The 21,509-nt window shown below is 37.6% G+C and overlaps 1 protein-coding gene across 5 annotated transcripts in view; it reads right to left on the bottom strand.

Moving 5' to 3' along the window:
* Positions 1–21,509, bottom strand: part of zdhhc14 (zinc finger DHHC-type palmitoyltransferase 14) — a 136,488-nt gene that overhangs the window by 25,157 nt on the left and 89,822 nt on the right. For all 5 annotated transcript variants that reach the window (XM_061895471.1, XM_061895470.1, XM_061895473.1 and 2 more), the window contains exons 4-6: positions 6,526–6,678; positions 2,889–3,026; positions 1,854–1,902 (exon numbers count right to left, since the gene is read on the bottom strand). In XM_061895471.1, coding sequence (XP_061751455.1) covers positions 1,854–1,902; positions 2,889–3,026; positions 6,526–6,678 — 340 coding nt within the window. The remainder of the gene's footprint in view (positions 1–1,853; positions 1,903–2,888; positions 3,027–6,525; positions 6,679–21,509) is intronic.

Genomic DNA, 21,509 nt, shown 5'->3' with positions numbered 1-21,509 from the left:
ACCTGCCGCCCCTGACTGAACGTCACTGCTGTAGTTCTACTACCACACATGGCGTGCTGCGTGTATCATGATCAATATTAAAATGACTCACTCAATGGACAGTTGTTTGTCTGGTTCAGCTGGCCGGGGACGTTTCCTTCTGATTTTGGGTAAGCAATTAATTTATGTCAAAATAGCTTGGCTCCATGTTCCATATTTATAGCGTTAAAATCGCTTTCATTCCCCTCTCCCGGCTTCCATCTGCTCCAACGCCTCATTCTTTCTTTGTGCTTGCTTCTATAAGCAGCAGTATATCCATCCATCCATTTTCTACTGCTTGTCCCTTTTCGGGTCGCGGTGGGTGCTGGAGCCTATCTCAGTTGTATTCGGGCAGAAGGTGGCGTACACCGTGGACAAGTCGCCACCTCCTCGCAGGGCCAACACAGATAGACAGAAAACATTCATTTAGCTTCAAAAGTTTGTAAATCGTCAATTAGTCGTCCTCCAAGTCTGCCATGATTAAAACACACTTCTTTTAAATTCCGGAATTAAGAACACACAATTTGCCAGAAGTCAGACGTGCGCTGTTATGGAAACAGAAATCAATGCGCGAAAGAAATCAGTCCCGGAAATGATTAAAATAATACAAATGATCAAAATACGGTAAATATTGAACATATTACATATAGTTATGAACGTGGCTGTTACTACATTATATATAGACTTGAATTGTGAATATAAAACGTTGAGATCCGTACAGAGGTGGAAGAAGAACGTTACAGCAAGATGGTCAGCATGTCCAAGCAAGGGGAGTGGACAAGGTGGGAGCATGCAGAACCTTGGAAACTGCGCACAAAGTTCCCCATTCAATCTGTGTACAATGTTCTCTAATACCCGGTCAACCTGCACACGTGGGGCCAAGCAGACACGCCGGAGTGCAATCTGTGCAATAGGAGTGGCTCCTTGGAGCACACCCTGGGCTGTTGCCCAAAAGCTCTTGCGGAGGGGCAGTATTGCTGGCGCCACGGCCAAGTTTTAAAATCTTTGGCGGATTCTATCTGCACAGCAATACATAACACCAAGTTCCAGATTGCACCAAAGCGGCCAATTGCCGCCCCAAAAGCAGGGCAGGAGGCAAACCACCAGCCCAACTCATCAAGGGAGTTCCTGTCCACCGCTCCTGACTGCCAGCTCCAAGTTGACCTGGGTAGGCAATTCAAGTTCCCGGCCAAACATCGCTACCACTTCAATCCGCCCAGAAATGGTGTTAACATCGGAGTCAGCCAAGCAAGTGGTCCTACTGGAGCTGACTGTTCCCTGGGAGGACCAGATTGGGGAAGCCAAAGAGCACAAGAGGGCGAAATACCGAAGCAGGGCCGGAGCAGTGGCTGGAAATCCTGCTGCGAACAAATCAAAGTCGATTACAGAGGTTTTGCAGGTCATTCCCCACAGCGAGTCTTCAAACTCCTTGGCATCAGAGGACTGCAGTCAAGAAAAGCCACTAAGAACATCCTAGAGGACGCAGAAAAGGCCTCCAGGTGGCTGTGGGTCCATAGAGTTTGATGACCCCCGGCCGGGTCGCCCTGGCGAGGGTGTCTGATGATTAAAGACCTGAAACACCCTATGACCCTGGGTTTATCACTGATGATGTGTCCAAATATCACCATAAAGTGTATTTGAGTTCTGAAGTTGTTTTAGAGGTCTTTGAAGGTCACAACAACAACTCCCATTAGCCGCATCTTTCAAACATGTTTTAATCATATTTAAAATCATAAAAAAAGATATGTGTTCTTGCCTCTCATTATGATTGTGAACGATAGGCAAAATAAAAAAAAAAATGCAGTTCCCCTTTAAATTTGTGATGAAAAGGATATCTGGCTGGACTGTCTTTAAGAGTTGTGAGGAACCCACTTTGATGGGAGCCTGTAGAAACAGAGATGCAAAGAAATAACTTCCATCAGTGTGAAAAGCTCTGAGGGTATCAAATGTTGGGTTATACAGGCATTGGAATTATTACCTTCTGCGAATACAAGGCACAGTGCCCAACTATACTGGCATTTCAATTTAATGTCCATCTGCCCAAGGACAGACCAAAAAAAAAGTATGTTGGGCAGCTGTGCGGCTGGACCTACATACACCAGAAGTATCAAAGTCGTTTTTTTTTTAAGTAACAGCTCTGCAAGATACATCGGGATCACAGGCTGCAGGTTTTGGTAATGTTAACCAGATAAAATGTAAATGTAAAAGGATGAGCTGGTGCTACACTTGGGGACAACAATTACCGTATTTTCCGGACTATACGACACACTTAAAGTCCTTTTCTTTCCTCAAAACTCAACATTGCGCCTTATAACCCGGTGTGCATAATGTACGGAATAATTCTGGTTTTGCTTACCAACCTCGAAGCTATTTTATTTGGTACATGGTGAAATGACAAGTGTGACCAGTAGATGGCAGTCAAACATAGGAGATACTTGTAGATTGCAATATTACTCAAGTAAACAACACAAACATTTTATATGTTCCATTGAAAATACAGAACATTACACACAGTGCTCAAAAATCTATCAAAATGTTTTAGTACGACTTTGGTAAGCTATGAAGCCGCAACACTTTATGGATTGTACTATGCTTTAACATATGAGTATTATTAAGGTGTGTGTATAAGGTAAGACTTATTAATGTGCCCTATAATCTGGTGCTCTTTATATATGAAAAAAGATCGAATATAGACCATTCATCGGCTGTGCGCCTTACACTCCTGTGCGCCCAATGGTCCGGAAAATACGGTAGCTTTTGTCCTGTAGATTCGATCTCAATGAGAAAATCAACATCAACTGGTTAATATTACAACATATACACCTGGAAGATCCTGGATTAAAGCACATTCATAAGTGTGTTTTACTCACGTAAAATTATGTGTGTGATGACAAAGGCAAAGATGAAGATAGTGAGGAAGGACAGGGAAAGGATAAACATGTAGAAGAAACGGTAGTTCCTCTTTCCCACGCAGTTCCCCACCCAGGGACAGTGGTGGTCAAACCGTTCTGCATGGACAGGGGGAGAGTCAAGTCCTTGGGTTATGTTCACTCACATACAGTATATGCTTTTGGGGATTTTTTCCTTTTTTGGAATTGTCTTATTGCATAAAACCTCATTATGTACTGTTAGTATTGTTGTTTTTTTACTTATTCATATTTATATTGAAGTTCTATATTTATGTTTAATTGTGCAATTGTTACTTTAGCTAGCCCATTTGGCCTATTAGCTAACTCGCAGCAAAGTAAAATACTAAAAACAGGTGGAATGGGGAAGAAAATGTGATTTTGTACTGAGTTAATGGGAATTATTTATTTGCACAAGAACCTGCAATATGTCCTTGATAAACTCTTAAGACACATTTTTTTTACATACATTTATATTAAACAACAAACATACAAACCAAAGAGTGTTGGTTGGCTATGCAGACAATGACAATAATGATCATATACTGTAAATAATAGGTTATCATTTATTCTAATCTATAAAATGAATAGTGTGTAATATTGCCAACTTAAAACTATATATTTTTTTAAATGTTAGTATAGTAATTGGCATGTTTCATGAGTGCAGCCCAATCAAGCACAAGTTATACAGAGATGAAGGAAGTAATGTCAATAGATTGTAGAAAAAAGTTAAAGTTAAGTTAAAATCTAGTTTGTGCAGTTATAAAGCAAAAAAAGAAAAGAAGGATATCAAAAATAAAGATTCTAAAAATAACAAAATAATTATGGGTATTTAAGAGGACAAAAGCATGGATAAGAATAAATAGAAAATAATAATAATAATAATAATAAAATAGGAATTTATGAATAAATATTTCAGTCAAATACAACAGAAATGTTGTATTGTGCATTAATAATACATTGCTTGATATTGTTGGAATCGGCAAATATCATTAAAAAAATAAATTAGGTGTCCCGATTTACGTTGATATTGTGGTATTGTTATCCTCAACTGATGAGTAGTGACTTTCATTTTGTAGTCCAGATGATGCAAACTACAGCATCTGACCAGTTCTTTGATGTCTTTGACAACAGGTATTTTAGTATCCTCCGGTTCGCTATTTAATTTGACGTAGACTCTGCAACTGGCATCTCAGGTGCCTTAAATTTTCTCCTGCTTTTTTAGGTGGCATGCTTTCTTGGAAATGTCATCATTGTCAGGAGATCATTTATGTAGTACAAGTCAGATCTGGGTAATCAGTGTCTGTGTGTTCTGCAAATTATTGAAAACAAAAGGCAAGCAGGATCTTACTATGGTGTTTACATGCGTTTTAAAAAGCGGTTTTCAAATTGAATTAATGCAATAGTGGTACCTCAGCTTACATGAATTTAAACTTACAAGTATTTTGAAATAGGAACTGTCTATCGGCTTTTTTATTAGTTTTTAAGTTGCAAGCATCCATTACAATTATTAGTTGTTAGCTGAGTATGTTGCATGCCCCCGCCATTAAGAAAAAAAGAGTAATTACAAGTCTCCCCACCGTTAGCTGGCAAAGCCAATGCTAAAATAAACCCATTATTAACTGCCCCCAAAACATCTGGTCTTAAAACTGGAAAACACCAAACGACAATTGTGTGACGAAATGCTCTATATCTGAATTTTTATTTTAGATGAAGACCTCTGGTCTAAACGTTTGTTTTTCTATCTAAAAAGCATGTTGGATTTTAGAATTATTATTACACAGATTAAATTGATTTTAATTAATCTCATTCAGTGACCTTGATTTAAGATAAAAGTGTTTTTAGTTCAAAGCTCAGTCATAGAACCAATGAAATTCCTAAATTGAGGGAGCGCTGTAATTAGTTTTTTCAGTGACTGGAGTAAAGTATAAAACTGTTGTTTTTTTAATATCCCTGTACATGAGGACATTATGTATTGCTTAATGTTGGGACACCAGAGGCTTGTTTAAATATAACAACCCAGTTACTTGAGAGCATGTAAACAAACAGCAGGAATCCACATCTGTGCAAAATGTGGGGCAAAGTAAATTGTCCCTCTGCCTTGGCAAAATAGACACCCAATGTGAAGAATAGCTAGTTATGTAAACCAATTCCAAGAAAAAAATAGGCCAATATTACTGGAAAAGCAACTGTGACTAAACTATGGCTAAGAAATTTGATGTTTTAAAGTCACAAAATTCATGTTGGTATCCATAGTTACCATTGAAAATGGTTGGGAACATTTGCAAAAGGAGCAGATCATCTCGGTCTGTGTTGAAACTTGAAAGTGCAATTTAAGGTGTCTTAGGAAGAAAAAAATTCAACAGATATTTTTTAACCCTGGGGAAACAACGTACATTGCAACCGGTCTTGCTGACTAACAGATAGTGTCATGTATGCAAATACATTACTCAACAATTTATGTAAGGTCAAATCAATGAATGCTAATTTACTGTACTTCAAAGCAGCTCAGGTTTCTAAGGACTTTAAAGCAAGTATTTTTTCACACTTCATCTCTAAATATGGACCTGTAGCTTATCCACAGTGGTAGATTTGTAACTTAATATTTAGAGTTGCTTTTATTGTTTGATGTAAGGGGACCTGCTCTAGTCTTTAGGCATCAATATCTAGTTGAAATGTTTGAAAGCATTAAGGTGAATGATGAATCATACTCAACTTTGAATACTACATTTGTCTTATCAATTGGTCATTAAATAACCCAAACTGAGGGGTGGATATAGGTTTAAATAATATGGTAAGTTAGTTATACCTAAAGTGCCTTTTTCTAATCCCCTGGTGGTTCTTTTTATTACAATATTATTTGTGTTTATTTTGATGGCTTTGTTGTGCTAAATAACAACTTAAGCCTTATTTGATGATCTCCATCTAAACTGTAATCTTTGTTGGAGATCATCAAATTGTAATCTAGTCATAAACCATTTAAAAATTATTAATAATTTAAAAAATCCCACTAACATCTGGCTAAAAGTGTAAACATGCAAACATGGTCTGGGTCTCCTGTGTCTACCGTACAAGCAAAACATATATATTGTGTGTTAAATAAAAATCTGTGGATCACCCTCTTTGCCGTTTGTATTCAGCAGGGGGCCTGATCCATTTTGACTGCTTACTTATTTAAGAGCTTGTTATCCCACTGACATTTACTGAACGAGGCTGTTGCTGTGATACCTGCAGTGCGTTTCCATAAAAGCTCCATGTAACATTTCAACATTTAATAACCTATAGCTAAATGTGCTTTCGGATAGATCTTTGCTCATTTTGGGTTAAATCAATCCTGATTTTAAAAATAAGTCAGTCACAATCAGTCTTACATAACTGAGTAACACCTTGTAGTGCAAAGCCTGGGAATGACTAAAATCAGACATATTTTATTCACCCATTCTCAAAACTTATTGTTTTGTGACTGAAGTCAAAATGAAAGCAGAGCCTAAAGATGCATGTGATCCAAATGTTTTTGTGATTATGCCTTTATGTCAACAGCATAAATGGGGAAAATGACAAGAATAAAGAACAGTAAAATGCATAAATCTGTTTAACTCACCCACACAATTGTCACAGAGGCTGCAGTGGGAGGCACGTGGTGGTCTGAAAATTTTGCAAGTGAAACAGTACTTAAGCTTGACTGTTTGGCCATTGATGACCACCTCCTTGGTCCTAGGTGGCGGCCGGTACCCTGTACTGCCATTGGCCACATCTTAGAGACAGAGACAAAGAGGATATATTGTAAGAGAGAGACTTTGGCCTGTTTGCAAAAGAAATACACAAGCAAAATTTGATTATTAGTTGGAAATGTTGATGTTATTTTAAATAATTCTATAGTTGAATAAACACATGGTCCTTTTTTTCTTTTTTTTATCTCAGGGCCAAACTTTTCCACTATAGAAGGGTCTGGGGCCCACACAAATATTACCGGGTAACTGTAATCTTACTCTTGATTTTAATCGTACTCAATAATTTTATCTTACCTACTTACAGTTTACAACCCTGTCAAATAATAAGAATCCATGTGTTAATCACAGTTATTTATTTCACACATAAACCTTCAGCTTAGGTCAGGCAGATAAGAAAATAAGCACTAACCAAATATACTGCATATGCAGGGACTCAAATAACTCACTTTTTTTTTTTTTTTTTTACATACAATTATGTTGTGCTACAATAAACTAAATCAATGAAAACAATTTTTCTTAACCAAACTATTAACGTTCAAATGAAAATATAGCTTCACCCTTTAGTCATATTTTTGTAATTACTAAACTTCTCTATTAGTTCATCTCTAGACTTCTATTTGTTTGAGATTGTCAATACTACACTGCAAAAAGGAAAAAAAATATAAAACTGAGGGGTATTTTATTTGAACTAAGCAAAATTATCTGCCAATAGAACAGGAACATTGGGCTTGTCAAGACTTTCCAAAACAAGTAAAATTAGCTAACCTCAATGAACCCCAAAATACCTTAAAATAAGTACATTCTCACTAATAACAAGTACAGATGTCCGATAATATCGGACTGCCGATATTATCGGCCGATAAATGCTTAAAAATGTAATATCGGAAATTATCGGTATTGGTTTAAAAATTATCGGTATCGGTTTTAAACTGTAAAATGTATGACTTTTTAAAACGCAGCTGTGTACACGGACGTAGGGAGAGGTACAGAGCGCCAATAAACCTTCAAGGCATTGCCTTTGCGTGCCGGCCCGGTCAAATAATATCTACGGCTTTTCACACACACAAGTGATGGTCAACAGCCATACAGGTCACACTAAGGGTGACCGTATAAACAACTTTAACACTTTTACAAATATGCGCCACACTGTGAACCCACACCAAACAAGAATGACAAATACATTTTGGGAGAACATCCGCAACTTAACACAACATAAATACAACAGAACAAATACCCAGAACCCCTTGCAGCACTGACTCTTCCGGGATGCTACAATATACGCCCTGTTTGGAAGGAAAATCGATAGCCTGTCCAAATTTGGCTTAGCGTAAAATCTTATAAGCCAATACAGTACATGTCATCTTTTTTAGTGTTTCTTAACCATAGCGCCCCCCAGAGACCCACCAAAAATATATTATTATGTTGTGTTTCCCAGCTGGGGTTTGTATGAGCCAAAGCGGTACACACTTGTAATACACTTTTCATTATTTGTGGTACACTGCAAAAACTGAAATTTAAGTCTAATCACAAATCTAGTTGTGATTGATTGAGTACCCTGAGATGACAATGATCTGGATGAATGAGAACATTCACAGACATGGCAGTAGATGCAAAATTAAATCATGAAATTCAACCTTACCCGAGGAAAAACTATGCATATTTATCTGGGCGAGGTTTGATACAAATTTCCTTGACCCAACCATACACAAAGAAGTTGTACACCTCCTTGCTTTTTGAAGTTTCCATCTGTTTTGTCACGTAGAATGATGCACATTAGTTCGATATGTCTGGGAACGCGAATGAAGTACAATCAATGATATCACTCAACAAACCTTTTTTGATTAAGTATAGAGATAGATTTCATTGCATATTTAGACTTTTTTTGCTTGTATCTGCTTTTTGCAGGAAGATTTTAGCCTCTTTTGTACACCACTGGTTTTCACTTTCGGGAAGAAGTCACGTGACGGAATACTAGCAATTTGGTGACAGTGGTGTGTAAAGAATACTGTCATAATTATAATAAAGATACATAGAAGTAAAATGTGTACAAGGTAGAATATTTAACTTTCCATACAATGCGAACAGATTTTAGTCAAATTGCACAATAATGACACAGTAACCTTCAGCTTTGGAATGGTTTTAGTAGGGTGAGACAGCAATGTTGACAGGCTAAATGTTAAGGATGAGAGTGATAATTATTTTGGAGCCATAAAAAGACAGTATGAAATTACTGCTTGCTTTTTTGAAAACACACACCTGGCAAAAGTGTATGTAGGAAGGGCCGTGGGTTGACCATTTTATGTTGCTGGGGTGATGTCTTGGATGCATGAAGTGGGTGTCGGACATTTCCACAGAAGAGTGTTGTTTTTTTTTAACCGAATGGTTACATTGCAAACTTATGTCTCATCCATTCTCCCAACTTTATGCTAAGAGACATTTTCTGTATGCATTTAAAGTAGCGCAGTCACCTGACACAGAAAGATAGCTTTTCCATTTCATCCCATTTACAGATATGAACATGGGGAATTATCGCATGAGCGAGCATTGATTACATGCATGCTGGCTAGATTAACCTTCAAAGAATTTCAACAAAATACCCATCCATTTATTTTCTATATTGCTTATCCTGTTCAAGGTTGTAGGAAGCTGTAGCTCATCGCGACTGACATCACACAAAAAACGGACTACAGTCTGGTCTGAATGCCAGGGAATCACAGGACAAATAAAGAGAGGCAACCAGACAACAATTTACGAGTGCATTTACAGTCAATAGGTTGCATGTTTTTATCATCCTGGCAAAAAAAACATGTTTTATTACATTGACACACAGGAAACATTATAGTGTTTAAAGTGGTATATTGTACCTTTTTTATTAAAAGAAAATCAACAGTACAAACGTTTGACTTGAATAATTTTCAGTCAGACACAGGAATTTCCTGACTGCAAACACTTTATTTGAATGCCATGGTTATAGCTTCAGTTCATCTTAACCTGGCACTTAACATTCACAACAATTGCTTACAGAGGCATGCATTACAATTAACAGTCAACATTAAACTGCTGGAACTCAAAGGAACTCTTAAGTTACCAGTAAGTGGCCCACACCCCGGTAAACTAGAAGGCCATGTAGAAAGATTGGGGAGTGATGACATGAAACACAACTGAAATGAGGGCTCAATGTCAGCCAAACTATACTCAGTGTTGCCTGCTGGCGTACAGAGGAAAAGGGATTGTTCTCCTGCTGGGCATGTAAAGGTGAGAAACAGAGTTTAGCTTCTGAGATGAATAGATGCACGAGATTAGAGAGATGATACAATAATAGCACAACATTCAACCTTCAGACGCAGGACGAGATGAACGCCCTCAGGCTATGTCCTTCAAATACTGAGCTCCGGCCTAGTGGTTAGAGTGTCCGCCTTGAGATCGTTGTGAGTTGTGAGTTCAAACCCTGGCCGAGTCATACCAAAGACTATAAAAATGGGACCCATTAACTCCCTTCTCGGCACTCATCATCAAGGGTTGGAATTGGGGGTTAAATCACCAAATATGTATACTGCTGCTGCCCCCTGCTCCTCTCGCCTCCCAGGGGGTGAACAAGGGGATGTAGAGGACAAATTTTCCCACACATAGCGTGTGTGACAATCATTGGTACCTTAAGTTTTAACTTCCATCCCATCCATTTTCTACCGCTTATTCCCTTTTGGGGTGGCGGGGGGCGCTGGCGCCTATCTCAGCTACAATCGGGCGGAAGCCAGGGTACACCATGGACAAGTCGCCACCTCATCGCAGGGCCAACACAGATTGACAGACAACATTCACACTCACATTCACACACTAGGGCCAATTTAGTGTTGTCAATCAACCTATCCCCAGGTGCATGTCTTTGGAAGTGGGAGGAAGACGGAGTACCCGGAGGGAACCCACGCATTCACGGGGAGAACATGCAAACTCCACACAGAAAGATCCCAAGCCTGGGATTGAACCCAGGACTGCAGGACCCTCGTATTGTGAGGCAGGCGCACTAACCCCTCTTCCACCGTGTAGCCCCCTAGAACATTTAACTTAATATTTTTAAATTGCATATTTGTTGATGTGTTTTGCCCTCTTGATATAGGTTTTTGCCTTTAACAACGGATCTCTGGCGAGAGTGGAGATTTTCTTAAACGTGGGTGGATAAAACTGAGCTTTTAGGCTTGTGTCGTAAGAAATGTGCGACATTAACTCGTTTTTTTAACCTTATTCAACGACAGAACATTACATTGACTCCCAGTTGTTGGTTTTACTTTGAGCAGCACACACACATCTCTATCAAAACATGTAAGTGTGTGCCAATTTTAAAGATAATATACACGTCATTGCATTGTATATTTAACGCCTGACTATATTCATACAGAGGCCTTATTATAATGTGCGACAAAATCAGTTCTGGCTACTTTTTCAGGTTGCTGTTTGGTCAAAATGCACATAAATGCTTATAAATGTACTTTATGTGGACAGGCATGTTCAAACTACACTCTTTTACATATGGATTTTTTAAAAATTGGAGTGAGGGAAACAGTGAAAAAAGTCCTGAATCCAGAAAGTTATCCAGATACTTATCCCATTTTTGACAGTTCCTGAAAGTATAATCAAGGGTTTTGAGCTATTTCTGTCTTTTGTCTGTGTGAATGGAGGCAAGGCTGCAGTAATACTGTAGTACACACACAAAAGATTGAAGCTCGTAACATAAAGGTAAGGTAACAAAGTAGAAAAGATCTGGATCAGCCCCAATATGTAACGACTTGTTCCTTATCCCTTTTCGAACATATCCTGGAAGTTTTATAAAAACCTGCCGGTAGCTTTTTAAAACTATCTAATGGTTGTATGGATGGATATAGCAGAATAAAAGAAACAAGGTGACCACTCTTGTCAGCCATCCATTTGTTTTGCCTCTGCGAGGATGCTAGCATAGACACACACAGAAAGGTCAACGTAAGGTAACTAGGCAGGGACCGGTATGAGATTCTGACAATATAATAACCTTAAGCAAAAATATCACTATCTCGGTTTATCTTGGTTTTGGCAAAGCATAATGGCCAATTTCCTAAATCTTTTTGATGAATAAAGTAAGCGTAGGCCTTCAAAAGATATACTAGTGCAGCGCCATAATTGATCAAATTGATAATTTTACCCAAACCTATCAATTGCATGGTATAATAATTACAGCAATGAAATGTGTTATTTTAAAAAGTCTTTATTGAAAAAAATTATGTTAAAACAATTTACTGTAATAAAACATGATAAAAGTGGAATATATGTAATCAAGATATCTGACAAAAAACTTGAGTTGTTTTTAAATAAATAATACATGAAGTACAGTTAATAATGCAGTCAACTTTTTCCAAACCAGAATCTCAAGCCAAATGTTCATTATTAATAGCCACAAAAAAATGTTAATAAATTCAGTTTCAGTTTATTTCAAACATGCTTACAATACAATGTAATGCATCACATACATTACAGCATGTCCGAAAAGGAGTCGGAAAAAGCAGAGCCTATTTAATCCTAACCCTTTTTTTCATATCACATCAATTTTAACCCATGTCCTTATTCTCTGTTTGTAACAGAACAGTTAATAAATACATAATAAAAAAATACACCATTAGTAAGTAAAACAAATATCAAATACATAAATAATTATTATCTTAAAAAACAAAAGTTCAAGATGTTCATCATAATTGTTCTTCTTTGTACTTTGTGAACACTTTTAGTTTGAACAGTCTCTTAAACTGAACCATATTGGAGTTTTGTTTGATTTCTTTGCTTAATCCATTCCATAATTTAATCCCACATAAGGTTTTACATTTTGTACCGGCATTCATATTTTTTGAATTCGATTTTCCTTAAAAGTTATATTCCTCCTCTTTTGTTGAGAAGGATTGTTGTACATTCTTGGGTAGCAGATTATAGTTTGCTTCGTACATAATTTTAATTGTTAGCAAATGCACCAAATCGTTGAATTTCAGTATTTTTGATTCAGTAATAATTTGATTTGTATGTTCTCTATATCCAACATTACCTATTACGCTAATTGATGTTTTTTGTAACACTGTTAGTGAATGAAGCGCACATTTGTAGTTGTTTACCCATATTTCTGCACAATAACTCAGATATGGTAACAGTAGAGAATATGTGCATTTTCATCCAGAACATATTTTGCTTTATTCATTATTGACATGTTTCTTGCTACTTTGTGTTGGATATTTTTTACATGGGGTTTCCGGTTCATTTTATCATGTGTTATTACACCCAAAAATGTGTTTTCTTTTACCCTTTTAATGTCTGCTTGTATTTGTGTTTGACTTTCCCTTCTACTGTTACCAAATAGCATTATTTTAGTTTTGCTCAGATTTAAAAATAGTCAGTTTTTGTCAAACCATCTTTTTAATTTGTTAATTTCTTCTGTTATTTTTATTAGCTTTTCTGTGTTCTGTCCTCAACAAAATGCCGTTGTATAATCTGAAAATTATACTAACTTTAAGTCCTTTGTAACTTTACAAATGTCGATTATATAAATTTGAACAATTTTGGTCCCAGTATTGATCCCTGCGGTAGGCCACAGATATTTCCAGCTCTGTAGATGTGTGATCGCCTATTTTCACGTATTACTTCCTGTTGGTTAAGTAGCTTCTTACCCAGTTCAAGACCAACCATCTGATTCCATACCTTTGTAATTTGTTTATTAAGGTACTGTGATTGTGTCAAATGCTTTTGTTAAATCCATAAACACAAATAAGTTATATCACTAAATGGTAGTCCCCAACTTAAATGATTGATAAAAAATAAACTTTTAGTAACTTTTTCAAAAAAAATTAAAGTAAGCAAAATTGTAACTTTAATTTTAATGTTTAAGTAAAACATAACATTATGCACAGGCCCTGTGCTTCTCTTCTTCCTGTCATGTTAGTTAGCTGATGTCAACCATCTTAGCGTGCTACATCTTCTTTAGTGACAAGTTAGTATTTGTGTCACTTATGCCAGACGCAAAGAGGTAATTAGCTCCTGTCAACAGAGAATCAACATATAGCGATGGGTGGTGGTCCCATTAATGCAACACCATGTTTGATGTGTTGCCTCTTCTTGCTGCAACAGTCCGCAAGCACATTTTGCATGTTGGGAGATTTTCCTCCAAGTCGTGGCTGAGTGTATTTTTATGGAAACTGAAGTATTCCGAAACAGCGGATTTCATCATTTTAGATGGAGGGAAATGTTTTGTGGACTTGCTTACTTCATCCATCACACATCATGAAGAGCTGTGTACTGGGGTAAGTGTTGTGATATTTTCCGCTGCAGCCGTCCTGAAGGATTTTTAACTTCCACTTTCTGTCATGATACGGCAGGGTTAGTATGAAATAACATTTTTGTGATTTTTTAAACTGTCCACTTTTTCATACCTTGGTATTCCTTAATACAGGCAACAGGCCCATTTCTCAAGGTAACGTAGTAGAAATTTTCCAGGACAGGCCCAAATTCTAATCAGTTGCTCCCTATTTCCTTAAAGTTTAATAAAAATGGTCCCATAACTTCTTAATTTATTTTGCTAACCAACTAACAAATTGACTGACAAATCAACGGCAAAGATTACATGACCTTCAGGTGCAGGTAAATATGCACTACTGGGTTAAAACAATGTCAATAAAATGCCTTATATGTAAAAAAAAAAAAAACAACAACAATAAAATCAAGCATTTGTGCATGCTGTTGCTTGTTTCCATTTCGGTTTCAGTTAAGTCAACACCACTTGTCAAAGACCTTGAACAAAACAAACAGATCAGGTCTAGTCTACTAAAGGAGAACTGCTCTTTTTGGGAATTGTATACAATCCTTGAGATACAAGAAGACAAAAGGTTGTTTTTTGTTGTTTTTTTTGCAAATTTTTAATAATCGGCTGCAATGAGGTGGCGACTTGTCCAGGGTGTACAACGCCTTCCGCCCGATTGTAGCTGAGATAAGCATCAGCGACCCCAGCGACCCTAAAGGGAATAAGCGTTAGGAAATGGATGGATGGATGTATGTACAAACCCCGTTTCCATATGAGTTGAGAAATTGTGTTAGATGTAAATATAAACAGAATACTATGATTTGCAAATCATGTTCAACCTATATTTAGTTGAATATGCTACAAAGACAACATATTTGATGTTGAAACTAATAAACATTTATTTTTTTGCAAATAATCATTAGAAGAAGTTGGGAAAGGTGGCAATAAATACTGATAAAGTTGTGAAATGCTCATCAAACACTTATTTGGAACATCCCACAGGTGTGTAGGCTAATTGGGAACAGGTGGGTGCCATGATTGGGTATAAAAGCAGCTTCCATGAAATGCTAAGTAATTCACAAACAAGGATGGGTGAGGGTCACCAATTTGTAAGCAAATTGTCGAACAGTTTTAGAATAACATTTCTCAACAAGCTATTGCAAGGAATTTAGGGATTTTAAAATCTACGGTCCGTAAAATCATCAAAGGGTTCAGAGAATCTGGAGAAATCACTGCACGTAAGCGATGATATTACTCGCCTTTGAGCCCTCAGGCCGTACTGCACCAAAATCCGACAACAGTGTGTAAAGGATATCATCACATGGGCTCAGGAACACTTCATAAAACCACTGTCAGTAACTAAAGTTAGTTGCTTCATCTGTAAGTGCAAGTTAAAACTGCTATGCAAAACAAAACCCATTTATCCACAACACTTAGGAACGCCGCTGGCTTCAGTGGGCCCGAGCTCATCTAAGATGGACTGATGCAAAGTTGAAAAGTGTTTTGTGGTCTGACGAGTCCACATTTTAAATTATATTTGGAAACTGTGAATGTGGTGTCTTCCGGAACAAAGAGGAAAACAACCATCCAGATTGTTATAGGCGCAAAGTTCAAAAGCCAGCATCTGTGATGTTATGGGGGTGTATTAGTGCCCAAGGCATGGGTAACTTACACATCTGTGAAGGCACCATTAATGCTGAAAGGTACATACAGGTTTCGGAACAACATATGTTGTCATCCAAGCAACGTTATCATGGACGCCCCAGTTTATTTCAGCAAGACAATGCCAAGCCACGTGTTACAACAGCGAGGTTTCGTAGTAAAAGAGTGCGGGTACTTTCCTGGCCCGCCTACAGTCCAGACCTGTCTCCCATCGAAAATGTGTGGCGCATTATGAAGTGTAAAATACGACAGCGGAGACCCCGGACTATTGAACGACGAAAGCTCTACATAAAACAAGAATGAGAAAGAATTCCACTTTCGAAGTTCAACAATTAGTTTCCTCAGTTCCCAAACGTTTATTGAGTGTTGTTAAAAGAAAAGGTGATGTAACACAGTGGTGAACATGCCCTTTCCCAACTACTTTGGCGCGTGGTGCAGCCATAAAATTCTAAGTTAATTAATATTTGCAAAAAAATACATAGTTTATAAGTTTGAACATCAAATATCTTGTCTTCGTAGTGCATTCAACTGAATATGGGTTGAAAAGGATTTGCAAATCATTGTATTCCGTTTATATTTACATCTAACACAATTTCCCAACTCATATGGAAACGGGGTTTGTAATAATCGGCTCGTTCTAGGTGGCCAGCAATGCAGCTAATCGGAGCGACCCATTCTGCCTCTAAATCATTTTAAAAATGCATCCAAAAACCGTCAACAATACTTACTTTACGTTCCGTAACCTGTATAATAAAAAAGTTGTGGCAACATTGTTAACGTAAGGGCGAACACGGATTTACTCTTTTTTTCGGCGTAGTAACACATCGAGTATGCTACGGCATGAGCTGTGAGCTAGCTACAGCAAGAAGTAAGCTAGCTTGTACGTCAGCACCCAAATAATATTTTAGTTTGTAATGCACAACACAATGCAATAGGACACCAATCTGTACTGACTGAAAAACATGAACAATCAAATTACAGTATCTGTAAAGTATTATTTCATGTTTTGTTTGAACACAGCTAGCTCAACAGCATATGTACTGTAGTTTGTAATAACAAGGATGACATGCTGCTTGAATCATGATCAAAATTATAGTGATTCAATCCATCCATTTCATCCATTTTCTACCGCTTATTCCCTTTTGGGCGTGGCGGGGGGCGCTGGCGCCTATCACAGCTACAATCGGGCGGAAGGCGGCGTACACCCTGGACAAGTCGCCACCTCATCGCAGGGCCTGATTCAATCCAATCCACTTATTTATATAGCACATTTAAACAACAAAATGTTTCTAAAGTGCTGCACAACAATATTAAAAAACAACATTCCAATACTATCCTGAGCTCCACCAATGACTGAATAAAAACAAAAAATAAAAATAAATACATATAAAAACAGTATAAAAAAAATATGATTAAAAACAATTTTAAGGGTGAAACCAATTAAAACAGTAAATAGAAATCAAATTTTAAAACACTCGACGGACAGTTGTCCGTTCGGGCCAGCTGGCCAGGAACTTGTTTTTCCAGTTTATTTTGGGTAAGCGCGACATTTATGTCATCAGAGTTTGCTCCAAGTTCCACATTTACACCGTAACCAAGTCACGCTGACCTCACTCTCTCAGCTTCCATCTGCTCCATTTTACCCTTCTTTGGTGCTCTCTTCTAGAAGCAGTAGTTCAACCTTTGTATATTCAGCTTCAAAAAGATAAGTTTGTGAATCCTCATTGGTCTAAAAATAGTCATCTTTGTCTTTTATTGTCAAGTCTGACGGGATTAAAAAACACAAACGTTTGTTTCCGGAAGTAGAAATACACTTTTGTTGCCGGAAGTTGGAAGTGCGCTGCTATGGAAACTGAAATAAATGCACTAGGGAAATCAGTTTGGGCAATGCTTATACTAACCAAAATACGGTAAATATTGTATATATTACATATTGTTATGAACATGTCTGTTACTGCAGTATATATAAACTTGCAGTGTGTATATATAAACTTGCAGTGTGTATTTAAAACGTTGGAGGGGTTTTGAAGTTTTTTTTAGAGGGCTTTGAAGGCTACAACTGAGACTCAAATTTTATTTATCATCTTTAGAAACCTAAACAAAAGACACATATGTTCTTTTTTTTTTTAGGATTCTAAAGATGATTTAAAAAATAAAAAATAAATAAATAAATAAAAAAGACATGTTCTTGTCCAGGGCAGCACGGGGGTTAGAAGGGTTAGTGCGTCTGCCTTACAATACGAAGGTCCTGGGTTTGATCCTGCGCTCGGGATCTATCTGTGTGGAGTTTGCATGTTCTCCCCGTAACTGCGTGGCTTCCTTCCGGGTTCCCCGGCTTCCTCCCACCTCCAAAGACATGCACCTGGGGATAGGTTGATTGGCAACACTAAATTGGCCCTAGTGTGTGAATGTGGTCTGTCTATCTGTGTTGGCCCTGCGATGAAGTAGCAACTTGTCCAGGGTGTACACCACCTTCTGCCCGAATGCAGCCGAGATAGGCTCCAGCACCCCCCGCGACCCCGAAAGGGATAAGTGGTAGAAAATGGATGGATGGATGTATGTTCTTGTCTATTGTAATGATTGTGAACGATAGGCAAAATTCTAAAAACAAAAAGTGCAATTCCCCTTTAAGACAGGGCTATTCAACTAGCACCTGGGAATGAAACCAAAAGGGCCCACAACTTTTTTTATTCAAAACCCAAAAACATCAGAGCGCTGTCATCGAGATTATCATTGACTACAGTTTTTTTGCAGTAGGTATTAAAAAACGGCAAAGCGCTCCTGTTGTGTAGAGGCTTTCTGGGTGTGTAAACATATTGTTTGTATTTAATTTCACTAGTCATTTGGTAAAGTTAAGTCTTAAAGTATGGCAGATTGTTACATTGAAATTTTACTTCCTATAATATATTTTTTCCGAAATGTGTAAATCTGTCCGTTGCAGAGGACACCTGTTTGACAACTGTCAAAATAAGAATTACAGTAAAGGAAAGAGTCTAACGTCCTTGGTCCTTAGCTTTCTGGAAATATATGGCCCCCAGAACACTTTAGTTGAATAGCCTTGTATTAGGTGTAATGTTTATGTGTTTAATAATGTATGACATGGGAAGAGAAATGTTCATGGACTGAACAAGAGCAAGAACATAGTTCTGAGTACAGCCATTGTACTTATTATATGTTTATTTTCATCCTTTCTAATCTATTGTGGTTGACAAAAATGGCTCAACAGTCCAAACCTTTGTCTAGTTTCAAATACTTGAATTCCAATTCCTGAGGCGGAAACTTTTTTTTTCTATCTTTTTTGTGGCATATCAGCAAGCAAAGCTTAGAACCAGAGAAGTGCGTGTGGCTTTGTTACTTTAAAAAAAAGAATCATAATATTTAAAGCACATAGTATAAAAGTGAACTAACATTGAAAGAGCTTCATGTATTTGAGGGTGTGAGCAAAGCCATGACATGTTCAGACATGCATTTTTCTAAGAAGGTAGCTGGTGCAGAAAACAAAGCATATGATTCTACCAACTATGAAAAAGATGTTGAACAGCTGTGTTCAAGCCAAGTTACATTGAAAAGTATCTATTGTTGCATTAATTGTACCCACTCAAACTGAAAGCCATTACTGGCTTGATAATTGTATGTCTTGGATTCAGAGGTTCTGCAAATGGATGGTTATGGAAGATGTGCTGCCAAAGACATTATTTGAAAACTTTCTTATTTCATTGTCTTGTACAGAAAAGTATGTTTAAAACGGTCACAATGACACAAAATGAGGACCCAGGATGTTACAAACTCAAGTATTTTGGTGCATACAGTGCATCCGGAAAGTATTCGCAGCGCTTCACTTATTCCACATTTTGTTATGTCACAGCCTTATTGCAAAATGGAATACATTCATTTTTGTCCTCGAAATTCTACACAATACCCCATAATGACAATGTGAAAAAAATGTTTAAACTAGTTTGCAAATTGATTAAAAATAAAACTTCACATGTACATAAGTATAGAGCTGAAACGATTACTCGAGTAACTCGAGTAATTTGATGACAAAATATATTCGAGGAATTTTTGCTGCCTCAAGGCGTTATGGTTTTTTTTTGTACTTCATTTTGCCTCGTTAAGGCCATGTCCACACGAACCCAGATACTTAATAAAAGCATACTAATCTCTGCGTTTGGGCCTGTTGTCCACATGCAGACGCATACGTTTGTCTTTAAAAACACAGACTTTTACAAATGCTGGCCAAAGAGTAGAAATCCAAAACTCTCTGCTGGACGTATGCGTGTACACGGCACAAACGGAGACTTGTGATGACGTCACGGTTGTACGTCATTTCCAAGCGCAACAACACTGCCTTGCTGCCTTTAAACACCCTATAAGAGGACTTCATGTATGTTTTTGATTGATTTAAACTTTTATTAGTAGATTACTCAGTACAGTACATATTCCGTACAATTGACCACTAAATGAACACCCGAATAAGTTTTTTAACTTGTCTAAGTTAATCAATTCATGGTTTGAACGTACACATGCAGCTACTTTCACTCAATATTAATAAAAAGACATACCAAAATGGGTTTTGCGACACTCCCACCGGCGCAAACAGTTAGCTGTTTTGAATATGATTGCTGTCGAACCTCCACCTGATGGTACAAATTTGACAAGCAAGACTTTGCTGCGATGAGGTGGCGACTTGTCCAGAGTGTATCCCGCCTTCCGCCCGATTGAAGTCATGCAACCACATGCTACTTGGATTGCATGCACTTGCACACTTTATAGTCTCTGTAAAATATAAGAGTTCCAAGTCATTTTTATGAATGGTTGATGTATATAGGCTAGTAAGGTAAAGTTTTGTACTTGACAATTTTCGGCTACCTTGCTTCTGCAGCCTTGTCAGGTACAAAACTTTACATTATTAGCCTATATAAATCAACCATTAATAAATACACATCAGTAGGCTAAATTAACCTCTTCAACATGTTCCAAGTCCCTGTTCACAGTGGTAGCACTTGTGTGCCAAGTTCCTGTCAGCCATATTGGTTCAAAATATGAAGTTGCACATTTCAAATGCAGTATTAAAGGCACTACCTAATCGACTTTTTATGTTTGATATAATGAAAACTGTTCTTGTTTTATTTTTGATACTAAGAGTATAGTTTTATTTGAACTTTCCCAGGGAATATTAATTTTGAACATTGATGACTATTTTGCATACGATGAATGCAATTAACTGTATTGCATTCTTAAAATGTAAAACTGTTGTTGTCATTATTAAGTGGTTTGTCTTTATATATTGTTTATGTATTGTTGGCAGGTTGAAAACAGCTTAGCGGATTTGCGTGGAGAAACCACCATTCAAACGGCACCGTATAATAATCATCAAAAACGCACGAGACACAAGAACTTCCTTTATGCCAGGGGTCGGCAACCTTTACCATTTTGACCCGTTTCACAAAATAAAGAAAACAATGGGAGCCACAAGACTCTTTTGAAATTTAAAATGAAATAACACAGCGGACAAAGTTTTTTTTTGCCTTGTGATATGTATAAATCAGGGGTCTCAGGCACGTGGCCCGCACCTCAATATGGAAATTTAATACTAGTGCTGCCCGCGGGTTTTATTTGAATGCCGCTTTACAACACTATATTGCCAACATTCCCAAATTTACCGGGAGACTCCTGTATACCAGAGCAACAATACTCTCACAGGTCTGCTGATTTGCACCTTAACAGCAATAATAAGGGCGTGGTATGGTGGCAATGCGTGTGGTGCCCTCTACAAACGTAACAGCTTACCAGCCCATTCACATGTTGTATGAGGCTTTTACAGACACACGTAAGTGACTGCAAAGCATACTTGCTCAACAGCCATACAGGTTACACTGAGGGTTGTGATAT

Source organism: Nerophis ophidion, linkage group LG03 (assembly GCF_033978795.1).
Source record: "Nerophis ophidion isolate RoL-2023_Sa linkage group LG03, RoL_Noph_v1.0, whole genome shotgun sequence".
Taxonomy (NCBI): Eukaryota; Metazoa; Chordata; class Actinopteri; order Syngnathiformes; family Syngnathidae; genus Nerophis; species Nerophis ophidion.
Note: the sequence above shows the minus strand (reverse complement) of the source record. Positions and strands in the feature narration are given on the sequence as shown.